The sequence below is a fragment of the Corvus moneduloides genome, chromosome 6 (assembly GCF_009650955.1).
Source record: "Corvus moneduloides isolate bCorMon1 chromosome 6, bCorMon1.pri, whole genome shotgun sequence".
In the NCBI taxonomy this organism is placed as follows: Eukaryota; Metazoa; Chordata; class Aves; order Passeriformes; family Corvidae; genus Corvus; species Corvus moneduloides.
In genome coordinates this window covers 3,343,025-3,367,225 of record NC_045481.1, presented here as the reverse complement: position 1 = coordinate 3,367,225, position 24,201 = coordinate 3,343,025, and the positions used below count along the sequence as shown (strand labels likewise).

The 24,201-nt window shown below is 49.9% G+C and overlaps 1 protein-coding gene across 5 annotated transcripts in view; it reads left to right on the top strand.

Moving 5' to 3' along the window:
- The first annotated feature begins 1,290 nt into the window (after positions 1-1,290).
- The window catches only part of GCH1 (GTP cyclohydrolase 1), a 32,167-nt gene continuing 9,256 nt past the window's right edge, over positions 1,291-24,201 (top strand). For 4 of the 5 annotated variants that reach the window (XR_004240837.1, XM_032112446.1, XM_032112448.1 and 1 more), the window contains exons 1-3: positions 1,291-1,644; positions 12,378-12,487; positions 14,661-14,716. Coding sequence is in view for 4 of the 5 variants with exons in the window: in XM_032112446.1 (XP_031968337.1) it covers positions 1,353-1,644; positions 12,378-12,487; positions 14,661-14,716 (458 nt within the window). In the remaining variant the exon portion in view is untranslated. The remainder of the gene's footprint in view (positions 1,645-12,377; positions 12,488-14,660; positions 14,717-24,201) is intronic. The other variant, XM_032112445.1, reaches the window with a different exon arrangement.

Below are 24,201 nucleotides of genomic sequence, written 5' to 3'. Positions count from 1 at the left end.
GGGGATGGGGAGAAAATGGAGAATGATGCTGGGAGCTGCTGTGCAGGGCATGAACCTGCATCCCAGCAGGACCTGGCCCATCCATCCCCATCCCCCTGCCGCTCACTCTGGGCTCCCCACAGCCCTCCCCCACACTGGGGTGATGGAAGGGGGCACCCTACAGCAGCGTGGGGCTGAATCCCCAGCTGGTGCCTCAGCCCAGGGAATCCTCTCCCATAACCCCAGCCCACACCTCAGCCCAGAGAACCCCAATAACGCCAGCTGGAGGGACCTCCCTGTACCCTCCTCCCATGCCTCAGCCCAGGGATTCCCACTGCACCTCCAGCCTGGGGGGTCCCCCCGTACCTCCTTCACACATCTCAGCCCAGGGATCCCCCCCACACTCTCAGCCCAGGGGGTGCCCCATGTCCTCAGCCCCAGTGATCCCTCCATACCCCCAGCACCCCTCAGTCTGTGGGATTTCCTCCTGGACCCTCCAGACCCCCAGTCCGGGTCTCAGCCAGGGGATCACTCTGGATCCTCCCATAGCCCCAGCCTGGGGCATCCCCCCATGCTCGCACACCTCATCCTAGAGGATCCCGTATCCTCAGAGTTGGAGATCTCTTGGGATACTCCCATAGCCCCTGCCCATGCCTCAGCCCAGAGATCCCCCTGGACCCGGGGACCCGAGCATCCCCCCGTCTGAGTCTCAGCCTGGGGACTCCCCTGCACCTCCAGCCCCCATCTCAGCTCGGGGGATCCCCTCTGATCCTCCCGTATCCCCATGATGGTAGGATGGCCCTACCTCCAGCGCACACCTCAGCCCAGGGAACCGCCCCGTACCCTCAATCCAGGGACCGCCTCGGATCCCCCTGTACCCCCAGCCCGGATCTCAGCCCGGGGGATCCCTTCGGATCCCTCAGTACCCCGAGCATCCCCCTGTATTCCCAGACCGGGAATACCCTGTATCCTCAGCCCCGGGGATCCCCTCGGGTACCCCGTACCTCTGGCCCACGCCTCAGCCCAGGGACCCCCCCTGTACCCCCAGCCAGGGTCTCAACCCGGGGGATCTCAACCCTTGCATCCCCCCGTGTCCCGAGCCCGGGGTACCCCCTCTACCCCCTCAGCCCCTCGGATCACCCGCTATCCCCATCCCGGGTGTCAGCCCGAGGGATGCCCCCGCACCCCCATCCCGGGCTGCCCCGGTCCCCCTCCCGCTGAGCGGCTCAGGCAGCGGCGGTGACACCGCGGCCGCGGCCAATGGGGGCGGCGCGGGCGGGATAAAAGCGGCGGCGGCGGCGGCGGCGGCCGGGAGCGCTCGGGCCGGGCGGGGACGGCCCGGGGGCTGCGGCGGCTCGGGCGCAGCGCTGCCCATGGAGGCGGCGCGGGGCTGGAACGGGTACGCCAGGCAGGAGCGGCCGCCGCCCTCCCCGGCCGCGGAGAAGCCGCGCGTTCCCCCGGGCACCGGCGGGGACGGGTGGCGGGGAGAGCGGCCCCGCAGCGAGGAGGACAACGATCTGAACCTGCCCAGCCTGGCCGCCGCCTACACCTCCATCCTGCGGGCGCTGGGCGAGGACCCGCAGCGGCAGGGGCTGCTCAAGACGCCCTGGAGGGCGGCCACTGCCATGCAGTTCTTCACCAAGGGCTACCAGGAGACCATCGCGGGTAGGGAGCGCTCCCGGGGCGGCGCGGCGGGAGGGCTGCGGGGATGGAGCGTCCTGCTCGGGTACCAGCGGAGGGTTGCTTTATTCCTTAAATGAATCTCTTAAAACATCGTTGCCCTGTCACCGCGTCACCCATCTGGTGCTCCCTTGTCATCACTTGTGCGTCTCGCTGCCCCTTTCCCTCCCCAAATATCTCGGGGGTTTTTATTAAGCTCTGTGCAGGTAAAGTTTTCATTCCATCGTAAACCTCCCGTTTGGGTGAGCAGAGCAAGTGCTTTTGCTTTCTCTCTTCTGATGGAAACTTTCCAAGCCCTGGCGTAGGAACTTGTGGGTTCCCTCCTTCCTTCCTCCCTCCCCGGCCGAGCGAGGCTGTGTTCAGACAGGGCGGGAACATTTGTTTCGATTAGCAGACAGAAGGGGTTTGAATTTTCTCAGGAAAACTCCTGTTCTGCTGCTGCTTTAATCAAGTGAGGTTTTTCAAAGGTGGGAAGGAAACTTAAGGAAAAGAGGTAAGGAGGAAGGAGAGGACAGGGAGATCCCTTCCCCACCTCAGGGTCCCAGCAGCAAATGCAGGTGTGGAGAGGAACCCCAGGTTCACATCCCTGCCCCAGCTGAGTGTCTCTGCTTGCTGGATGAGGATGTGAGGAGAGGAATGGGGTGGGATATGTTCTCACCAGCAACTCGTGGCTCCAATGCAGGGTAAATAATGCTTGAAAATTTATTTTTTATGTCACTTTTCCTCTTCTCAGCTTCTTGACTAAGGACTGTACCCAGAACAAACAGTAAAAAAAGAACCTGGAGAGCTTGGGATTTCCCCTTTCTACGCCTTCTTACAGTAAACGGCAAGTTCCTGTTAGTAAGGGATGCAAATAGTGTCAGCAAGGATCTTTGAGTGTGGCTGAGGAAGGAGCTGCTCCTGCTCTGCTCTCTGGAACACAGCACTGGTGTGTTGAGCCTGCCCCAGAGCTGCATCAGGGTGTTGCAGATGAATGCAAAGGCTGAACTGTGCTGATTGATGGCATCAGGGAGCTCCTGCTGGCACATCAGAGTCCTTTTCTAAGTGCACTGTGCTTCAGCTTGAAGGCTGGCTTTTGTGTATAGTTTCTTTTTTATTTCTTGACTGTTGGCTCTTTTGAAATCAGATTACTACAACTTCCAGCATCAACTTACTCATGGCCAGCTCTAACTCTTGTGCCAATATTGTGTCCCATCTTCCCCCAGGAACAGTATTTCTGCCTTGGAAGGTGTTTTGCCTTTCAGATCAACCCAGGTTTTCGGGTTCACATCTGGAGACAGGCTCTGGGCTGCAGTGGCCATCCTTGTTCCTCTTTTAGTCCTGCTGCAGGGTGTGTTTGAGGTGAGGTTTCATCAGGGTTTCACGGTATCGTCCTTTGTTTACTGGGATTAACTTTCCTCATTTTACTGCTGTGAAACACAGGAGGTCTCTCAGTCATCTTGCCAGGCTGTAGTAAAAGGAATTTTTTTAGTGATAGCTTGAGCATGAATTTCTGTGCTGAACCTGGATAAAATTACTGCCCTTCTGTGCCTCTCTTATCTTGCTGCCAGTTTTGTGTGCACGTTACCTGAAGTAATTTTAAAAACTTTTTTCTGCTCCAAGGTGTGTTCTCTGAGATCTCAATGGTCTTCTAATCCCTCACATTCATTTAATTAAGCAGAGTAGTTCTGGATACTCCCCTTCTCTGATTATTCATACCTGGGAGAGAGCTGTATTATGTCCAAGGGTAGAAAATCTCACTGCTGGGTGCTCTACTCCTGGACTGCTTTTTTCTTTTTAGGAAGTCATGTGAAGCTGTGATATTAACATTCCTTCCTGTGTCAGGTGGGGAATCCTTTTACTCTCCAGCTACTCACCTCTTCTTGCAGGATGCTCAGCTTCCACTTTTCTTATTCTTCCCAGCCAAACAGAAGGAAGAGCTGTAGCCAAAGGACAAGCCCAGAGCAGACAGCAGAACGAGTAGAGGATGAGGAGTTTGTTCGGAGAGTCAATATGAGTAAATTCTTCTTGGAGAGTTTTAAATACCTCATGAACCCAAGAGCCAACAACTACAGGATATTTGGGCACAAGAGTAGCCTTGGGACTGCTGCTGTCTCTGCTGTGGCATCCTGGTGTGCTGTTCCCTTGGTTATACTAATCCAGCTCTCTGCCTGGCCAGGCTGTGAACTGGACCAGCAGATGGCTTGTGAAAGAGAAAATGAACCAAAACAACCCCAAACCCTCCCCAAAAACCCAACAGAAAGCAGCCCTGACCTCTTGTTTTCTAAGGCTTTTTTTTTTTTTTTGCAGCTTATTCAGCTCCTCATGTGGAGCTGCCTGGGTAGGCAGAGGTTAAAGCAGTGATTTGCAGGGTGTGTTTTGAGGAGTATTTCCATTTTATCTCTGCATCAGGCAGAAGATAAGATGCTGTTACAGTAGCTGCAAGTTCCATCTTTCCAGGAGAGGCTTCTCAGGTGAAAGCTCGGTGGTGGGCATGGTGTACAACCACATGGCCAGAGGCAAAGTGTGTTGCAACGGGTCCCTGCTGAGCTCACAGACCCTGCCAGGGTGTGGAGCTGCTGCCAGAGGGTACAGCCAGGAAGGAGTGACACAAGTGAACCGGGGTAGTGAATGTCAGAACAGGGGCAGCCTTTAAAATCAGCCCTGTGACCTTGTTTGCTGCAGGTCTGCCCTGGGGAGGCAGGAAAAAATTAATTTCTGATAGAGATTTCATTTTCCATAAAAGAACACAAAGAAAGATGTGATAGATATACAGCCAAATTATTGAATCTTTTAGGTTGGAGAAGGCCTCTAAGATCGAGTCCACCCGTTCCCTCAGCACTGCCAAAGTCACCACTAACCCATGTCCCCAAGTGTCACACCCACATGGCTTTGAAATCCCTCCAGGGATGGGGACTCCACCACTGCCCTGGGCAGCCTGTGCCAGTGACTGACCACCCTTTCAGAGAAGAAACTTTCCCTGATATCCAAACTAAACCTCCCATGGCACAACTTGAGGCCATTTCTTCTTGTCCTGTCCCTTGTTCCCTGGGAGCAGAGCCTGACCCCCCTCTCCCCCCCCAGCTGCCCCCTCCTGTCAGGGACTTGTGGAGAGCCAGAAGGTTCCCCCTGAGCCTCCTTTTCTCCAGGCTGAGCCCCTCGAACTCCCTCAGTTTCTCCCGGGGCTCCAGACCCTTCCCCAGCTCTGTTCTCTTCTGGAGAGTGTAAAGCTGCCAGTGCACTGCCAGAGGTCTGTGTTTGGTGTGCTTGACTTAAGCCTGCCTTGCTGTATTATTGCAAGGGATTGGACTACATGGCCTTTAAGGATCCCTTCCAGCCCAAGCCATTCCATGATCTTGTGTCAGAGAACAGAATACACCTGGAGCATGGTTGAATGTGCTGGTCATTTGATCTCCTGTCCTGGGTGTTGTCACTTTGCTGCCATGACACCTGATTGTATTTGTATGTTTATACTTCCCATAGCAAAACTTTGTAGTATTGTAGGGAAGATAACACCTAAATTCTTTGTCTCCATTCAGATTTGTGAGTAGCAGAGAAGCTGATTCTGCTTTCCAGCTTCCCCTGTGTGTGTATTTCCTCGCTTGCTCTCAGCAGTGCAGAGTGACAGTGTTCCTGCCTTACCCCCTATTCATCTCTGCTATCTCTGTTCTGCAGCTGCTCAGTGTTGTGTGTCAGAGCCATTAGTAGAGTTTACTGGTTAAATATCTGTATCTGGCTCTTTCTGTTAATTCCAGATTGTAATTTATTAATCCTGGCTTTACTAAAGGCCTCGACCTCTTTCATTGACAGGGTGTATTCAAACTGCTGTTCTCACTTCTGTAGTACCAGTCATCACACTTGGATTGGAGTAGCAAGAATGCCTCTAGTGATTTCAAATAAAATCCACCTGGGGACCACATTAAAAATCCTGACAGCTCAATGCAGACACTTGAGCACCGGTGTAGACTCACAGCTGTTGCAACAGAAACCTCTCAATATGCTGGTGAGGATGGCAGAGCAGAAAAAGTCACCAAAAACCAACTTCCAATTTTGTGCAGTGCTTCTGTGCCAGCATCCAAGAACACATTCTCTTTCCCAGGGTCAGACCTATCAGCTTCTTACTTCTGGGTGTAAATTATATTTCAGAATAGCCCCCTTGGCTGGTGAGGGTTAACAGCAGGGCTGTGAGAGACAGGTGGCTTTAGCTTCTTGATAGCTGGTTCAGGCAACTACCTGCCACACAAAGGTTAAACCTTGTCCCTCCTTCTACTAAAAGCTTCATGTCATGATCAGAGGTGCTGTCTGAGGATCTAATAATAAATATCACAAAGCACAAGTGGGTGCAAAGGCAGTAAATGAGTGAATAAATGGAAGTAAAAGGTGCAGACAGCACTAACTTGTAACTGAAGCTGAAGGTATCAGACCCAAGCAACTGGTAAATTACAGAAACGATATCAATGATTCTGCCTTCGAAAGGTGAATCATAAATGAGTCAGTTTGGGTTGTGTAATCCTGCAGGAAACATTAGGCACAGGGTTGGACGAGCTTCTGCAGGGGGAAGTGAAGTTGTTCTCGTCAGCCACGAATGCTCAAAGCAAAACCACAGGTTCACCAAACTGGCCTTACTGGTGGTGGTGGGAGCTGCTACCAGGGAAGTCTCCCAACCTTTATTCACATAAGCATGGCAGCTCTCAGGCATGTTGGCAGCTTCAGCTGTCCTTTCAGCGTGTTTAACAGGGAAACGAAAATCAGAAGTACAGGGAGGGATAACTTTGCTTCCCAAACCTCTGTGGTTTGAAAGGCTGCATGTTATTTGCCTGGAAGCCAAGTGACTCTGCTGGGCAGCTTTTATTTCAAAGCAAGTAACTACTTAGGTCACTTCCTCACTCATTAGTTCATATGCTTTTCCTACACTGAAGGGTAAAAAAAAAAAAAACTTTAATATTCTTTTCTTCTAGTCCATGTGGATTTGGTATTTTTATAGAGGACAACAATGGTGTAAGCTCATAAATTTTTCCAGCCTGCTCAGTTTGCTGTGCTGAGGTGCTAAGCATTGCTGTGTCAAAGCACACAGTGCCTTAAGCAAACAAGGCTGTTTGATCAGCAGCACTGCCCTTTGCTAGGAGCTGGGGAGGTGCTGTACTTTCTTGGAATCGAGGTACTGCTGGCTCATCCGTGAGGACATGGATGCAGGACCGTAATCTATTAACAGCTGAAACCTATTTCTAGCTGAAACCTCAGCATTGTTGTGCTCCAGCCATGGCTTGTTTCTTGTAAACCAGAGGGTGGGAGATACAGACTTGTTCAGAGTGAGGGTTTTTGGGGTTTCTTCAACCTCTGCCCCCATGTAAGGGAAACCTACCATGCTGGAACACACCCTAAATGCAGTGAAACTTCTGGGAACTGGGGCTTTCCTGGATCATCTCTCCTGCCTGTTAATGCTCAAGGAACACTAAGCTTGGCTGGGGTTTTGTCAGGAATTTGTTAAATGTTGTAACCTCTCAGATCTGAACTGTTCTGATTCTTCATGTTGCTCTTCCAAAGTGTTTTGTCTTTGATTTTTCCTTTGTTTCAGTTTCAGAAAGAAGGTGGATGAGCACCTTCTGTGACATGGGACATTGAAATGGTTATTGAAATCCTGATACATTTTAATGAGCATCTCCATAATGCTGCTTTCCTCATATTAATAAACGTCCTGGCAGAGGACAACTTCTAGAACCTAATCTTGGCTTCATCTGTCTGCAGTAGCTGATCTGTTATGAATAGATTCCAGTCTCACTGCAACATGGAGGGTGTCTTACAGGGAAATAAACAAACCTGTGCAAATCACGGCCAGAATTAGTTGAACAGTAATAATGCTTTTCCTTTATCTTTGCCTCTATGAAATGCCCCTTAAATCAAATCACATGTCTGGTTCACCTCCCTTCTGGTAACTGAGGGATTAAACTTTGCTTCTGAAGCAAATGTCCCTGTGTGAAGCTGAGTGTCTGTTTCTAGTCTTTTGGTGATGAAATCTGAAATAATAACCAGAAACTTGTAAATTCTTTTGTGTCTAAGGTTTCTCCTGGTTCCTGCTAGGAAGGTGTGTTATGAGAAGTGCTCATTTATTGGCAACATTTGAACTCTCTTGCCTATTTAAATAGTCATGTGGCATCTCAGGCTGTGCCTCTTTCTAGAGCTCTTCAAGACTTCTTGAAGCAAATGACATACCCGGAGCCTTCCCTTTCTTAGCAACCTGAAGTCATTAATTTTCTGCAGCAGTACAAGCCCTTCACATTAATGTTTTTATAGCCTGGTTCTCTGTATGTGTAATCAATTCCTGGTGCCTTTTTAATACTCAAAGGCTGCAGTCATTTTCTTGTTGCTTGTCTGGAATATTTTTCCTAACCTGTAGTGTCATCACATGAATAAACAAAAAACAAAGTCAGGTTTGACTCTATGTTTTGCTGCTTACCTAGCAGCAGCTGAGAGGTTTTTACAGCACTTTCCTTCCGGATTCCATCCTGACCCTGCAGTCTGCTGCTTTCCTTGTCACACATTCAGCTGTTAACTCGTGTCTCCTGCTCCCAGTTACATCTGTCCTCAGCTGGGGAGGAACTCCTTGAGAAAGGTGATCAGAAGTATCTGCCAGCATTCCCCAGGTGGTTTTGCCTTAAAGACCAGTCAGCCTTTGGTCCCTGGATCATGGCCCTGCTCTTCTGGAGCATCCTCCAAACCATGACCTGGTTTATGTGAGGTCCCTGCCATTGCTTTGGGTGTAACTCTGTGTTCCTGGAGGTACCTGAGCTCAGCCAGTGCTCAACCAGCTGGTGGGTGTTGGTGTGGTGGGACTCGTCCCACAGGATGTCATCCTGCCTTGGCCTGAGCCCATTCCTGCCCTGCCTGTGGCAACTTGTGGTATATGAGGGTCACTGTGGAGAGCAGAGGACAGTGGGGACAGCCCGGACCTGTGAAATGGGTGTCCAGCAGAACCTTGTGCCTTTTGTCTCTGCCAGGATGGATGAGCTCAAGCAGCAGTGTCAGAGAGTTCCTGAAGCTGCCTTGATCTTGCTGGCACTGAGCAACCTGCACTTAAACTGCAGCTGTGAGGCAACTTAATACCACAGGGAAGTGCTTTAACTCCTGGTGAGAACAACCTGCATCGCTTCACTCCCAGGCAGAGTAAAAAGGGCCGCTCTGAAGTGCTGTGAAGCTGCTGCAGTGCTGCCATCCTCTATCCCCTTCACCTCCTGAGCCCATTCTGGGTGGGCTCTGCCTTCTCTGGTTGCCAGAGGTGCTTTTGCTTTCCTGTGTCACATTAAAGCCATGCAAATAGTTTCTATAGCAACAGGTATCTTTGCTTAGCTCTGACGCAAAATCCTGAAAGGTCTTTCTCATTCTGTCTTCATCCAGTTCTGATTTTTCATTTTATCAACTCTTTTTGAAGATAAAGGGCAAATTAATTCTGCTCTGTTTCAGGAGTTAACTTGCAGCACAGGTGACTGTTCAGTTTCAAGAGCCCACTGAAGTTTTTACACCAGGAACTGAACTTTGAGCTGAAGGAGAAATCAGCTGCAATAATCTAGAGAGCACCCTGACTGTACAAAACATGAAATCAAACTGGTGAAGAAGGCAGTGTGGCCTAGTAGGAAGAGTGAAAGAATGGGAAAAGGGGCAAAAATTTGTCCCCAGCTTTGCTTCTGGCCTGGTTAGTCTGAGGCTGTTTCCCCTTCTGTCCTTTCAGCTCTGTTAAATTCTCCATAACACGTGCTGCAGGATACAGGGTGAGCTTGTCAGCTGTTGATGCTATTGCAAGTGGAAAAACTGGGGAAAAAAATGTCAAAAACCCACCCCTGACAAGTTTAGATAAAATGGTGTTGCCCCCCTGCACAAGGTGTTTGAGCCTCTGCCAGAGAAGAGTCTCCTGTGTAATTACTGCAAACAACTGCTGCAGTGGGACACAGGCAGGAGCAGCTGTGCAAAGATGCTCTGCTCACTCTGCTTTTGTCAGCACGGGGCTGGGGTTCCAAAGGGGGAGGAATAGGGATGGGCAGGCTTCAAGCTATGCTGATTCTCAGGGAGAGAGGCTTGTGAAGTGTGAGCAGGAGGGACTGGAGCAGAGTAGGAGTGAATGGCCACTCAGCTCCATGGCCATTTACTGAGGTGGTGGCCTCCAGCCTCACACTTTTTCCCTGTGTGTCCTTGCATGACCTGGCACTTCTGGAGGAGTTTTTGGAGGGGCCTAACACTGACCTGGTTTCTTCCTTTGTGGACCTTTCTTCTCAAGGAGTGACTGGTGCTGACAAAACCAGCACATCTTGCTGCAGCCACAACTGCAGGTGTTGTCTGTGACCCAGCTGCAACTTGCTGCTAATATTAAATAAATGCAAGGTGCGAAAATGGCAAGACCACTATAAATAAGAAGTGTGAAGCACCCCACAGCTCTGTGGCTGCATTCTTTATGTGCAGATCTGTTTTCTTCCCTCTAAAACTCCTTTGGCCGTGAGGTGGCATTGCCCACACTGCTGAGACTGGGCTGTGGCGTAAGAGGAGATGTGCAAGAAGGGTGGGTGACCTTTGTGTTCCTGTTTGACTGCTTTGGCCAAGAGAAGGATGCAGGATGCCTTTTGCTCCTGGAGTTGCCTGTGTGGTACTGCTGAGGTCACTTAAACTTCTCTTTGGCTGAGCTGTCTCCATGATACAACAGAGCTGCGAGAGAAAGTTTGTAAGGATCTACTAATATATATTTTATAGGTTAATTAGTGTGTGTATGCATCTACATGCACATGGATATGAGGCTTCATGAGTGAAGTACCTTCTGCTGTAGCTCTGGCCCTGCTCTGTGTCACACATTGCCACGACTCTTAATGAGAATTTGGCCATTTCTGGCTGTTCTGAACAATCTGCTTTACAAGTGCACTGACGTAAATCCATATCTGACATCAGGCTCTGATATGCTCCTGGCAAGGCTGGTGTGAGCTGAGCTGGGGGTCTAATAACAGCAGCAGCACTCTGGAGATGCTTTGTGGATCTGTTTGGATTTTGTTTTAATAACTCTGGCCACAGCAGCAGGTTTTGTGCAACCACCATTTGCCTTTCTGCTGTGGACATGGCCCGGCTGCAGAGTGCTGCAGGAGGGAGCTCAGAACCCAGACAGCTGCTCTGCCTCCCCTTCCCTCTCCTGTGATCCTGGTCACATCCTCTGTTTCGGATTCTCCCTTTTCCTGGCTGAATTCATAATTACACAACTGCATGATGCTGCCCATGTAACCAAAACCCTCTCCAGCAGTGCTTGGTGTAAACCAGACCCTGAAATTTGAAGAACACAATCTTGTGCCTTTACAGAGTTGTTCCCTGGCCTTTTTCATGCCCCCTACTCCTGCTCTCTGACCCAATCCAAAGCCTTCTGGGATTCATCCTGGCTGCCTTGCAGGTTGCCAGCCCTTCTCAGGAGAGAACGCACGTCGCAGGCAGAACGTCTTGTGCACAGTTTCCAGGGTTACCTGTGTAGTGCTGATAGCAAGCAGGAAATTAAAATGCTCTGTGATGATGATCCCTTATCGACAGCAGATGGTGGCCATTAGCTGGACGTACGTGTCAGGGGAAGGCACCAAGGCAAGCAGAGCAGACACAGCTGTTGGACTTGTGTCACCACCCCTGCAGGTGCCCCGTGGCGCATGGAGGGCAGTTCCTGAGTGCCCTGGTCTGGCTGTGGTGTGTGGGGCTCTGCTTTCCTGGAAGTTACTCCAAGGAGTCAGCGTGGCTTCCAGCAGAACTTGTTTGCAGAGCTCCTTGTCCTCGTTATCAGCCCATCTGTACAGCTGGTTCTCTCCTGCAAGTTTCTCCCTCATATACAACTTTCTCGCTTGTTCTGTAAAAGACCTGGTTTCTCAGCTTGGGACCATTCTACTTTTAAGCTCTTTCAGCATGGTCCTGGTGCCTGAAACCTTTGTGGAGACTGATGGGCTGTAACCTGTGCCAGGATTGTCTGGGAACTTGTCAAGGGACTGCTAAAAGTGGAAAATCAACTGAGGATCCGTTCTGCTGAGCTCTGAGATTACCCAAGTGTCATATTGTATGTTCCTTTTCTTACTGAGCTGCTTCTTCTCTGTTCTGTCTCTGTGGGGTTTCTCTACCTCAATTTTCTGCTAACTCTGAGGTGCAGAATTAGGCTGGAGTGTGGATATGCCTGCCTGTTTCAGATCAGGACAGCAAATCTCTCCCCAGATGTGTCTCTGACTTCTGTGTGTACCAGCTGCTGCCTGGCATGCTACAGGGTGAAATAAGAATATTTTATTTGCATGCAAAGCCTTCTTGGAGATAGTGATGCTGGTGTTGAAGTTTTGGAGGACCCACTGTGATGGCTTAGCTTTGCTCTGACCTCGGGCTCGGCTTTGCTTGTGGAAGCACCAGTGGAAGCCCACTTTTGAGACGTGCTCTCTCTGTCAGCTGTAGGCTTAATTGCTCTTAAGATGTCAGTAATTCTGCAAAGACCAGACCTGTTCTAACCTGTGCTCAAGCTATTAATTAAATAAAACACTCCAGGCTGACTTCTGGCACAGCACGTAGGGAGTCTGACACTGTGGCAAATCGTATGCAAACCAAAACGTGCTTGTGATGTTACTCCTTACTTCCCTCCCAGACCTTAACCCTAAAATCCATAGCCCTGAGAGAGATGTGCCCTTGCTACAAGCTTTCTCAGGCTGTGAGAGCCTGCCGTGCTTTTTGTGTTCATTTTCACTGCAATTGTTTAATTTCAGATGTCCTGAACGACGCCATCTTTGACGAAGACCATGATGAGATGGTAATTGTGAAGGACATAGACATGTTCTCATTGTGTGAGCATCACCTCGTTCCATTTGTTGGAAAGGTAACTCTCCCTCACAGAACAAATGCGGGAATGCACAATAAAAGACCTTAAGTACATGTAGAAGACTTTGTAGCTGTAGCTATAAAGCTTTTAAGGCTGTAAGTACTTGGTGCTTACAGCTATGGTTCTCGAAGTTTAATCTTCAGAATACAAATAAGGAAGGCCTCCTTAATGTGAGGTTTTATTTGAATTTGAGCTCCTGAAATATAATGCTCAACCTTTCCTAGTCTAAGCAATCTAATGGTTTCTGACATTTCATATCAAAGCTCTTCTTCACGAAGCAGCAGTGAGCCTTGAGGGCAGACATCTCGATATTAAACCAGCTCACTTTGCACACTGGCTCTGTCATGGATTTAGCTCCTGGCTCAGAGCTATCCAGTGCACGTTCATCTCTGAAACCCCCTGTGAGTGGAACAAACTCATTAGCAGCCCTGCCTTAATTATCCCTGCCGAGTCGAGGAGAGAGTGGCCAAAACTGGCTATGCTTAATAGGGGAGTCCTGTGAAAAGGGCTGGTGTTCCAGAGAGTGTTGGAATTGTAATGCCAACAACTTTAAGAAAATAAAATTTCTCCAGTTAACCACTGTAGAGGTGATGAAGAGTTCTGGGTGGGAGCTGCACGTTTCAGCCTCTTCACTCCCTTATCAGCACAGAAGGATGGAGCTTAGCCTGATCCATCTGTTACCACAGAGTGCTCACAGGTCCAAGAGCAGCACGCGTTTCTGTTGTCTATAAAATCCAGTCAGTGCCACATATGTTCCAAGCAAATTGTCTCCCAAAAATAAAACACACGAACAGAAACCAGCTGTTTATTTAGTTGAATCAGTTCAGTTTTGTCAGTTTTCTCTTCTTGCTGTTAGTGTTTTATACTGGAAAACAGGATAACCTCGTTTTCTGTGCAAACTTTCTGTTGTGCCTGTTATTCTTGGTTGTGTGTACTGTGTTTATTCTCCCCGTTACTCCTGTGGCAATGTGTGCATTTTTTTCTACATCCAGCTCTTTTTGTGTGGTATGGAGAAATCTCCTCACAAACACTGACTCAGTCCTGCTAAATGAGTTGGTATGTCTCTAAATATTCAGAGTAACCATTGCCCTGCTGGGTGCACGAAACAGGCTGTAAACACTGACCTGTAGGTCTTGCATTTGCAGTTCTATCTTAAAGGAAATCAAGAAATCTGAAAAAAAATATGGGGAACAGGATTCAAAGCTTATTTCTAAGTCGTGTCTCTCACTTTGTCTGAAATGTTTCATGTCTTTTCAGGTGTCAGTGGGTTGATTACCCGACAGAAGGGGTAGGAATGAGCAAGTTAGCCAGGTAATCAGGTGCACTGTGGTACCTCTACTGCAGGTACAGCAGCACAGGATTCTGAGATGGGGCCTCCAGGCAAAGCCAGAATCCCCCACTGACACTCCCCTGCTGTATCTTGGCTAATTTTTCAAGTCTCTGGTACAGTGGCACAAGTACTGGTTTATAATCTGTTATAAATGTAAACCCACTGGAATTCAGTAGCCTGCATGGCTTTCTAAAAACAAGGAGCTAAATGTCCTTCCCTTCATATCTGAGCACTTCTCTGCTAAACTTCTTCCAATTTAGTTCAAGTACATGTTCAGCAAATCCATATTTGAGCAGGATGGAAGCTGAGTTAATCATCAGTGATCTGTGGTACTAGAACAAGAAAAAAAATCAAATCAGGAAGTGCAGCCTGATTTTTGGTGGCAAAGTACTTCTTGCCATCAGAACTTTCACTAGAAGTAAAGCACAGGCCCTCTTCCTTCCGCTCCCTAAATCCATGTGAGGTCTTGAGAGAAAAGCATGTTTATTTAGACAAATAGTGCTGTGCTGAGTAATAGACTGCCTTTGTACCCAAATGCAGCAGTGTTCTGTAGCATTCCTGAGACTTGGAACATAAGCCTTGACTCCTGAAGAGCTGTGACTTTTCTCCCCCTCAGAAATACTCACCTACTCTTCACCAGGACCTCATGAGGCATTCACAGTCTCAGCTCCACAATTCCCCAGGCTTGCATGGTGCCATGTTCCTCCCACATGCTGAGACTTCTGGGCTGTCCCAGAGTCGGTTCTGGGGCAAATGTACATCTCATTGTTGGTGCATGAGTTTCATACACCCTTGGAAGTGTGGTTTTGCTGCTGCTAATGGTTGTTTTCCCCTGTCTAGGTACACATTGGTTATCTCCCCAACAAACAAGTGCTTGGCCTCAGCAAGCTTGCTAGGTAAGTGTTCTAATGAAAGTGATGCTAATTTGTAGAAAGGATTCCAGGCTGTGCTAACTGTGCTAATCTTTTTAAGCTCCTCTCCCTCTAAAGCTCAGCCCACTTTGTGTCCTGGATTTGGATTTAGACCAAACCTCAGCATTGGTTTTTTTTGTGGAGAGGACAGATAAGTCTTGGAGCTATTTGTTAATTCACACCAGTGGCTGCAGTAGAGCCCTAAGGGTTTTGTAGGTTCATGTTCTAAGGCAGGCCACAGAAACCAGTGAGAATTTCCAGCTGTTTACTACTTGGGTCTAGACTGACTCATAAGAACAAAAATCTGAAACTTCCAAACTGTAAATGAACACAATTTATGGATATAAATTGAATCTAAAGCTTTCATATCTTAGCTGACTCTTAGGATAAATTTGGCATTTCTTTCTTTCACTGAAGACATGCTGAGAATGCTGTAGGGTAGATTTTATAGATAAAGTTCAGCCTAAGAAATAAAGTAATTGTGAAACACTTGAGAAATCCATTTGTTATGTAAAATAGCTTTTTTCCTCAGCAAGTGCCCTTGGGTCAGTTGCTGCACTGACTCCTTAGTAAGTGACACTTTCTAGTGCTGGTGAGGAAGAGGATGGTAGATCCCTTCAATAAGCAGATTATTTGGGATCAGAGTGGAAGGGTTCCTTTTTGAGAAACAAATCTAAAGATTTGGCTGCAGTTTAGAAAGACCCACATAGGTTTTGCTTATGCTTTCCCTGAAAGGTCTGTTAATCCTGCTGCAGTTCCACTAACACTAAAGAGAATTAACCCTGCAAATCTGCCTGCCTGCTGGGTTTCCTTAGCAGGTAAGAAACGTGTAGGATATGACAGCAAAATGTTCCAAAGGGAGCCAGATCTGTTCTGTGCTCTGCTTGCACAACAGGGAGTTGGGTTTGGAAGTGGAAGGATACTTGGAGGTTGGATCTTTGCTGTGTGACCTCGTACTGCAGGGAGGCATCTCCCTGTCCCCAGCAGGGCTCATAGGAGTGGACTTTGCTCTGATTAAAAGGCTGAAAGAGGCTGTTCAACGTGTAAAATTTTTTCTGCGTGTTTTTTTGCGGCTGTACAGAGCTGCTGGAATTGTAGGCTGGGGTTCTGAGCTGTCAGAACTGCTGTTACTGAGCAAGAGGCTTCGCCTTCGGTAGTTGCTCATGCTTGGCGATGTGTGTTGGCATCCCATGGCTTGAGCTGAGTGTTGGGTGGGTCTTTAAGTGGTGCAGGGCTGGGGGTGTTGTTTTATTGTTGTTTGTTGGAGTTGTGAAGAGGATCCATCCTTCCTGAAGAGACTGTCCTTAGCAGCACGTGGTTTCATTTCTGCAGGGCTGCCATGCAGGACTAAGGATCCCATCTGAAATATGCGTCCACTGGTTTGTGCTTGCTCTGGTCTCTATTTATCTCTTGACTGCAGTTGTAAAAAGGAGATCAAAATGGTTTTCAGTGATATATGGTTTTTTTTTTTTTATGCAAGTAGCAACGTGGTGCTGGAAATGTACAATTTTCCTGCTATTTATCCTCAGTATGGAAACCTGCATCAGTATGTGCAAGGCTTCCTGCACTGTGCTCAAAGGTTAAATCTTGCCTCTCTTTAAAGTGAGGCTAAAACTCCCGTATACTGCAATAATGAAAAGATTAGATTCTTGTATAACAAAATGTTCTCACTTTTGAGTGCTTGCCATGAAGAGGCTGGTGGGCTGAATCGTGCCTCCCTGTCGTGCCCTATATAATGCAGCCAGTGTTCCAGCAAAGGTTTGTGAGGCTGTTGGTGCTCTAGGCCTAATCCTTCATAATAGGATTAGTCCAATGTGGTAAGTTTCTGTAGTTGTGGATGACCTGCATTCAGTAAACAAACATCTTTCTCTGGATTTTAAGCTCAGGCTTGAAAATGCTCTTTCAAATAACTGTTTTTACATAAACACCTTGTTAGGACTTCTTCTATGCAGTATCTGAGCATCAGCATGTTTCCTGTCCATACAGTTAATCTAAATATTGGGCTGCTTTGTTTTATGCTATAACACAACCATTTCATTGCTGGAGGGGAGTTTGTGCATTTAATTCTCTCTCCAAAACAGCAGGAGAGTCTCATTGTCAGGGATGATTCTTGTAAGTGATGCCTCAGGCTGCCAGCCAGTGTCTGGCTTTTGTCTGATGTCACCAGACAGGTATCAAAGCTTGCAATAGCAGCTCCTTTTTGTGGCCACTTGAAGTGTAATTAAGCATTTGTCTCGGTTTTGAAAGACAGGTGTCTGCTAAGGAAGGCAGAGGCCCCCCTTGAAGTGGCAGATATAACCCCTTTTCCCTCCAAGTTATTATATTTTGAAATCAAGAGCCTTTAGGCGAAGATGTGGGAAATAGGAATAACAGTTCTTTACTATATATATATATATGTATATAACCAGTCAAACAAAACAACAACAACTATGGCAGTAACAGCAATCACAAACCCAGTGCCAGCCTTCTCGGCTGTCAGGCTATTTCCCCTCGGGTGCAGTTCCGCTCGCAGCCGGCAGGGGCGCTGGCGGCTCCCGGTGAGCAGGGCAGGTGCGATGGTTCCCCCGCGGCTGCAGGGGGCGCTCCGGAGCGAGCTCGGGACACACGCGGCACCGGTGCCCTGGGATCCCGGGAAGGGATGGAACAAAGGCTTCACAAACCGCTGGGCAGTTGATCCCGGGCTCTCAGGAACAGCAGGCTGGAATGGCAGGGACGAACGCAAATCCCGGGTGGCAGACGAGATGTATCCAGATGGGAAAAACCCACGGAGGCCCAGGCAGGCAGGGCGAGCAGGGCTACAGCGTAGCGAAAGCTCGAAGCAGCAGCGGAGCAGGGCAGCCACAGCTCGGTCTCCAGCAGGGCAGGGAAAGCGGCTTTTGGGGTCCCGGCGTTGTTTCCAGCAGGAAGAAAGAACGGCCAAAAAGAAAGAAGCAGCAGCTCCTTTCTCTGCAGCTTCTCTCTCCGGACGTTCAGAGCGAACTGAACTCACACCCAGGTGTAGACAAAGGAGTAGCCAGGTCCGCCCCACTCCCCTTTTGTCTTTCTTAAGTACAGCTATTTGTCCCCTAGCAACATGCATGTGGGAGAAAATTCCTTTAACAGAGAAAAAAACAGACTAAACTAAAACCCCAACATTATCCACCCCGAATTTTTTCCCATACTAACATGTTACATGAAACTTAACTTTTTTAACCATATAAATCTATGCATTACCCAAATTATATACAAATATACATGCTGATACTGATACAAGTACAGAGCCATGGGTAGTTCACCCTAAAACAAGGTCCCCTTGAGGTAAGCATCGGGTCTCTCCATCCTTTTGCATCACCCACCAGGTGCAACCTGGTCCCTGAGCAAAGACAACCCCACGGATGGGTTTGTCTTTGCTCAAGGCAGACTTTACCCAAACAGTTTTTCCAAGCATACCTCTCATGTGCACCACTGGAACCTTATCCCCGTCTGTTGTTTGTAGGGGTTCAGATTGGGCAGGGCCTGCTCGGCTGGTGGAACCTCGAGTGTTAACTAACCAGGTGGCTCTTGCTAAATGCATCTCCCAGTTTTTGAAAGTCCCCCCACCCAGTGCCTTCAAGGTGGTTTTAAGCAGTCCATTACACCGCTCAACCTTCCCAGCTGCTGGTGCATGGTAAGGGATGTGGTACACCCACTCTATGCCATGTTCTCTAGCCCAGGTGTTTATAAGGCTGTTCTTGAAATGAGTCCCATTGTCAGACTCGATTCTCTCAGGGGTGCCATGCCTCCAAAGGACTTGCTTTTCCAGGCCCAGGATGGTGTTCCGGGCAGTAGCGTGAGGCACAGGGTAGGTCTCCAGCCACCCAGTGGTGGCTTCTACCATTGTGAGCACATAGCGCTTGCCTTGGCGGGTTTGAGGCAGTGTGATGTAATCAATCTGCCAGGCCTCCCCATACTTGTATTTGGACCATCGCCCGCCATACCACAGAGGCTTCACCCGCTTGGCCTGCTTGATCGCAGCGCATGTCTCACAATCATGGATAACCTGGGAGATACTGTCCATGGTTAGATCCACCCCTCGGTCTCGTGCCCACTTATAGGTGGCATCTCTGCCCTGATGACCTGAGGCATCATGGGCCCATCGAGCTAGGAACAGTTCTCCTTTATGTTGCCAATCCAAGTCTATCTGGGACACCTCTATTTTCGCAGCCTGATCTACCTGTTTGTTGTTACGATGTTCTTCATTAGCCCGGCTCTTGGGGATGTGAGCATCTACATGACGGACCTTCACGGATAGCTTCTCTACCCGAGTGGCAATGTCTTTCCACTCTTCAGCAGCCCAGATTGGTTTTCCTCTGCGCTGCCAGTTTGCCTTATTCCACCTTTCCAGCCAACCCCACAGAGCATTGGCTACCATCCATGAATCAGTGTAGAGGTAGAGCTTTGGCCACTTCTCTCTTTCAGCTATGTCCAGAGCTAATTGGACAGCTTTGAGCTCAGCAAATTGGCTCGATCCACCTTCTCCTTCAGTAGCCTGTGCAACTTGTCGTGTGGGGCTCCATACAGCGGCTTTCCATTTCCGGCTAGCGCCTACAATTCGGCAGGAACCATCAGTGAAGAGGGCGTATTGTCTTTCACTCTCTGGTAGCTCGTTATATGGTGGGGCTTCTTCGGCACGTGTCACCTGCTCCTCTTCTTCTTCAGAAGATAACCCAAAAGTCTCACCTTCCGGCCAGTTCGTAATTATTTCCAAGATCCCAGGGCGACTTGGGTTTCCAATTCGGGCGCGCTGCGTGATGAGGGCAATCCATTTGCTCCAAGTAGCGTCGGTGGCGTGATGCGTGGAGGGAATCTTTCCTTTGAACATCCACCCCAGCACCGGTAGTCGAGGTGCCAGGAGGAGTTGTGCCTCTGTGCCGATTACTTCTGAGGCAGCCTGGACTCCTTCATAAGCTGCCAGGATTTCCTTCTCTGTGGGAGTGTAGTTGGCTTCAGATCCTCTGTAGCTTCGGCTCCAGAATCCCAGTGGTCGGCCCCGAGTCTCACCAGGCACCTTCTGCCAGAGGCTCCAGGACAGACCCTTGTTCCCGGCTGCAGAGTAGAGCACGTTCTTCACCTCTGGTCCTGTCCTGACTGGGCCAAGGGCTACGGCGTGAGCAATTTCCTGTTTGATCTGGGCGAAGGCCTGCTGCTGTTCAGGGCCCCAGTGGAAATCATTCTTCTTGCGGGTAACCAGGTAGAGAGGACTCACGATCTGGCTGTACTCGGGAATGTGCATCCTCCAGAAACCTATAGCACCTAGGAAAGCTTGTGTTTCCTTCTTGTTGGTCGGCGGAGACATTGCTGTGATCTTATTGATGACCTCAATGGGAATCTGACGTCGTCCATCTTGCCACTTTACTCCCAGGAACTGGATCTCTCGGGCAGGTCCCTTGACCTTGCTCTTCTTGATGGCAAAACCAGCTTGCAGGAGAATTTGAATTATTCTCTCTCCTTTCTCAAACACTTCGGTTGCGGTGTTCCCCCACACAATGATGTCATCAATGTACTGCAGATGTTCTGGAGCCTCACCCTTTTCTAGTGCAGTCTGGATCAGTCCATGACAGATGGTGGGACTGTGCTTCCACCCCTGGGGCAGTCGATTCCAGGTGTACTGCACGCCCCTCCAGGTGAAGGCAAACTGAGGCCTGCACTCTGCTGCCAGAGGAATGGAGAAAAATGCATTGGCAATGTCAATAGTGGCGTACCACTTTGCTGCTTTGGACTCCAGCTCGTACTGGAGCTCCAACATGTCTGGCACGGCAGCGCTCAACGGTGGAGTCACTTCATTCAGGGCATGATAGTCCACAGTCAATCTCCATTCCCCGTCAGACTTGCGCACAGGCCAGATGGGGCTGTTGAAGGGTGAGTGGGTCTTGCTGACCACCCCTTGACTCTCCAGCTCACGGATCATCTTGTGGATGGGGATCACAGCATCTCGATTTGTCCGATACTGCCGGCGGTGCACTGTCGAGGTGGCAATTGGCACTCGTTGCTCTTCCACTTTCAGGAGCCCAACTGCAGAAGGATTCTCAGATAGTCCAGGCAGGGTGTTCAATTGCCTAATGCCCTCTGCCTCCACAGCAGCAATCCCAAATGCCCACCTGAGTCCTTTTGGGTCTTTGTAGTAGCCATTCCGGAGGAAGTCTATGCCCAGAATACACGGGGCCTCTGGGCCGGTCACAATCGGATGCTTTTGCCACTCCTTCCCAGTCAGGCTCACCTCAGCTTCCAAAAGGGTCAACTGCTGTGATCCCCCGGTCACCCCAGCAATGGATACAGGTTCTGCCCCCACATGTCCCGATGGCATTAAAGTACACTGTGCTCCAGTATCAACCAATGCATCATATTTTTGTGGCTCTGATGTGCCAGGCCATCGGATCCACACCGTCCAGAAAACTCGGTTCTCCCGTGCCTCTTCCTGGCTAGAGGCAGGGCCCCTCTAGCCCTGGTTATCATTCTTTCCCTGGGCGTACATGCTCGAGGTACCTTCAAGGGGATCCGACATATCATCCTCCCTTCTGTAGTGCCTGGCAGCTCGGTCACGGGAGGCTGAGGCTACCTTCACCTTAGCGGAACCCCCTCGGTTAGTGCCTCCCTCCTTGAGTTCACGCACCCGCGCTGCCAGGGCAGAGGTGGGTTTCCCATCCCACCTTCTCATGTCTTCCCCATGCTCACACAGGAAAAACCACAGCTCAGCTCGTGGGGTGTACCCTCTCTCTCTCGCAGGGGGACGACGGGCTCTGACTTGGGGGCCTGTGACTCGCACTGGTGCCACGCTGACCCTCCTCATCTCCTCCCTCATCTCCTCCCTCATCTCCTCCCTCATCTCCTCCCTCATCTCCTTCATCTCCTCTTTGAGGTCCTGGACCACAGCAGAGACATGAGCTTTTAGCGGGCCATTGATCATGCTGTCATAATGCCTGAGCCTGTTGGCAACAGAGCCCACTGTTTCTCGGGTATTGTCAGCATCAATCGTTGCAATGAAGGTGGTGTATTGTGATGGCCCTAGCCTTGCCAGGTTCCACATCATCTGTCCTGTGCACCTGACCTTATCGGGGTCATTATCATGCTGTCCATCCTTCCCAAAGAGTACCTCTAATATTGCCACCTCTCTTAGCTGTTGGATCCCTTGCTCGAGTGTCTTCCACTGCATTCTATGATGATACTCCTGCATTCTTTCTTTGTGAATGAACCTTTCTCTCACACTCATTAAGAGCCGCTCCCAAAGAGAGAGAGGCCCTGGCTCCCTCACAAATATCTGGTCCACACCTGGGTCCTGGGTCAACGATCCCAGATACCTTGCCTCACCACTATCCAGTTGCACACTTGTGCCCATAAGGTCCCAAACCCGAAGCAGCCAGGTGGTATAAGGCTCACGCCCCCTTCGCACAATGTCGTTTCGCATAGCACGGAGACTGTCGTGCGACAGGGACTCAGTGATGACTTCTGGCTCTGGCTCTCCTGCTGGTTGTGAGGGCCCTGGTTGCCCATCATCATTGACTGGTCGTACTGATTTGGTCTTATACTTCCTCCTTTGCACAGGGGCGACTGCTGCTGGCTGTGGTTGTCCTTGTGGTTCAGCTGAAGCCTGGATGGTTGTAACATCCGTGGGTTCCACTGCTGCACCATCGGACTCACCCTCTTTGGGGCAGGGAGAGGGTTTTTCACTAGCTGAGGAGGTGTATTCCCTTAGCAATTGGCATATCTCCTGGCGCACCTGGCCCATCTCCTGGCACATCTCCTTGCGCACCTGGCCCATCTCCTGGCACATCTCCTTGCGCACCTGGCCCATCTCCTGGCATATCTCCTGGCGCACCTGACCCATCTCCTGGCATATCCCCTGGCGCACCTGACCCATCTCTTGGCACATCTCCTGCATCCCTTTTGCCAGTACCCCCACCCAGTTTGGGTAGTCCATTTCTGAGGTGGACTGTTGGGCAGTATCAGTCTGTGGGGCGGGATCTCTAGTGTCTGGGGCTGTGGCAGGCTCTGGCTCTGGGGTAGGATCTCTAGTGTCTGGGGCCGTGTCAGGCTCTGGGGCAGGATCAGGCTCTGGGGTAGGAACTCTACTCTCTGGGGCCATGTCAGGTTCTGGGGCAGGATCAGGCTCTGGGGTAGGATCTCTAGTCTCTGGGGCTGGTGTCCGGGTAGATATCCAAGCCAATCTCAACTTATCCTTGAATGCTAAATAGAGTAGGCCTATCAGCAGCAGATGGTTAGTATTCAGAGGGAATTTAAACCCTTCGAAAATTGATGGGGTGGGCCCAAAGAACTGGTTGAGGGGTTGGGGGAAAACTTCCCCTGGTGTCATTTCCTCACAGAAGGTACCATTGTTAACATAACCCCAAAAACATGTGCTCAGTGTGTGATAGCTGTTTATCCATGTGCCCACATTCCGGAGGAAGTTAAAAACCCATGAATTCCTCACCTTCTCGACCCATAACGCAAGCTGGATAACAGCAATGGTAGCCTTAGTCAGAGGACCCATATTCAAGTAAGGAGCTGCAAAGGGGAAGAATATAGCCACGGCCACATGCCACCCGAACCAGGGTAAACTAGACCACATAGTGCTGCCTAACAAGGTTCCAATATCCAGCACACAAAATAAAGTTATCCAGGAACTGTTATTCCTTTTTCACCTCTATCTCTTAATGCCCTTATGCCCCACGTTGGGCGCCAAGATCTGTCTCGGTTTTGAAAGACAGGTGTCTGCTAAGGAAGGCAGAGGCCCCCCTTGAAGTGGCAGATATAACCCCTTTTCCCTCCAAGTTATTATATTTTGAAATCAAGAGCCTTTAGGCGAAGATGTGGGAAATAGGAATAACAGTTCTTTACTATATATATATATATGTATATAACCAGTCAAACAAAACAACAACAACTATGGCAGTAACAGCAATCACAAACCCAGTGCCAGCCTTCTCGGCTGTCAGGCTATTTCCCCTCAGGTGCAGTTCCGCTCGCAGCCGGCAGGGGCGCTGGCGGCTCCCGGTGAGCAGGGCAGGTGCGATGGTTCCCCCGCGGCTGCAGGGGGCGCTCCGGAGCGAGCTCGGGACACACGCGGCACCGGTGCCCTGGGATCCCGGGAAGGGATGGAACAAAGGCTTCACAAACCGCTGGGCAGTTGATCCCGGGCTCTCAGGAACAGCAGGCTGGAATGGCAGGGACGAACGCAAATCCCGGGTGGCAGACGAGATGTATCCAGATGGGAAAAACCCACGGAGGCCCAGGCAGGCAGGGCGAGCAGGGCTACAGCGTAGCGAAAGCTCGAAGCAGCAGCGGAGCAGGGCAGCCACAGCTCGGTCTCCAGCAGGGCAGGGAAAGCGGCTTTTGGGGTCCCGGCGTTGTTTCCAGCAGGAAGAAAGAACGGCCAAAAAGAAAGAAGCAGCAGCTCCTTTCTCTGCAGCTTCTCTCTCCGGACGTTCAGAGCGAACTGAACTCACACCCAGGTGTAG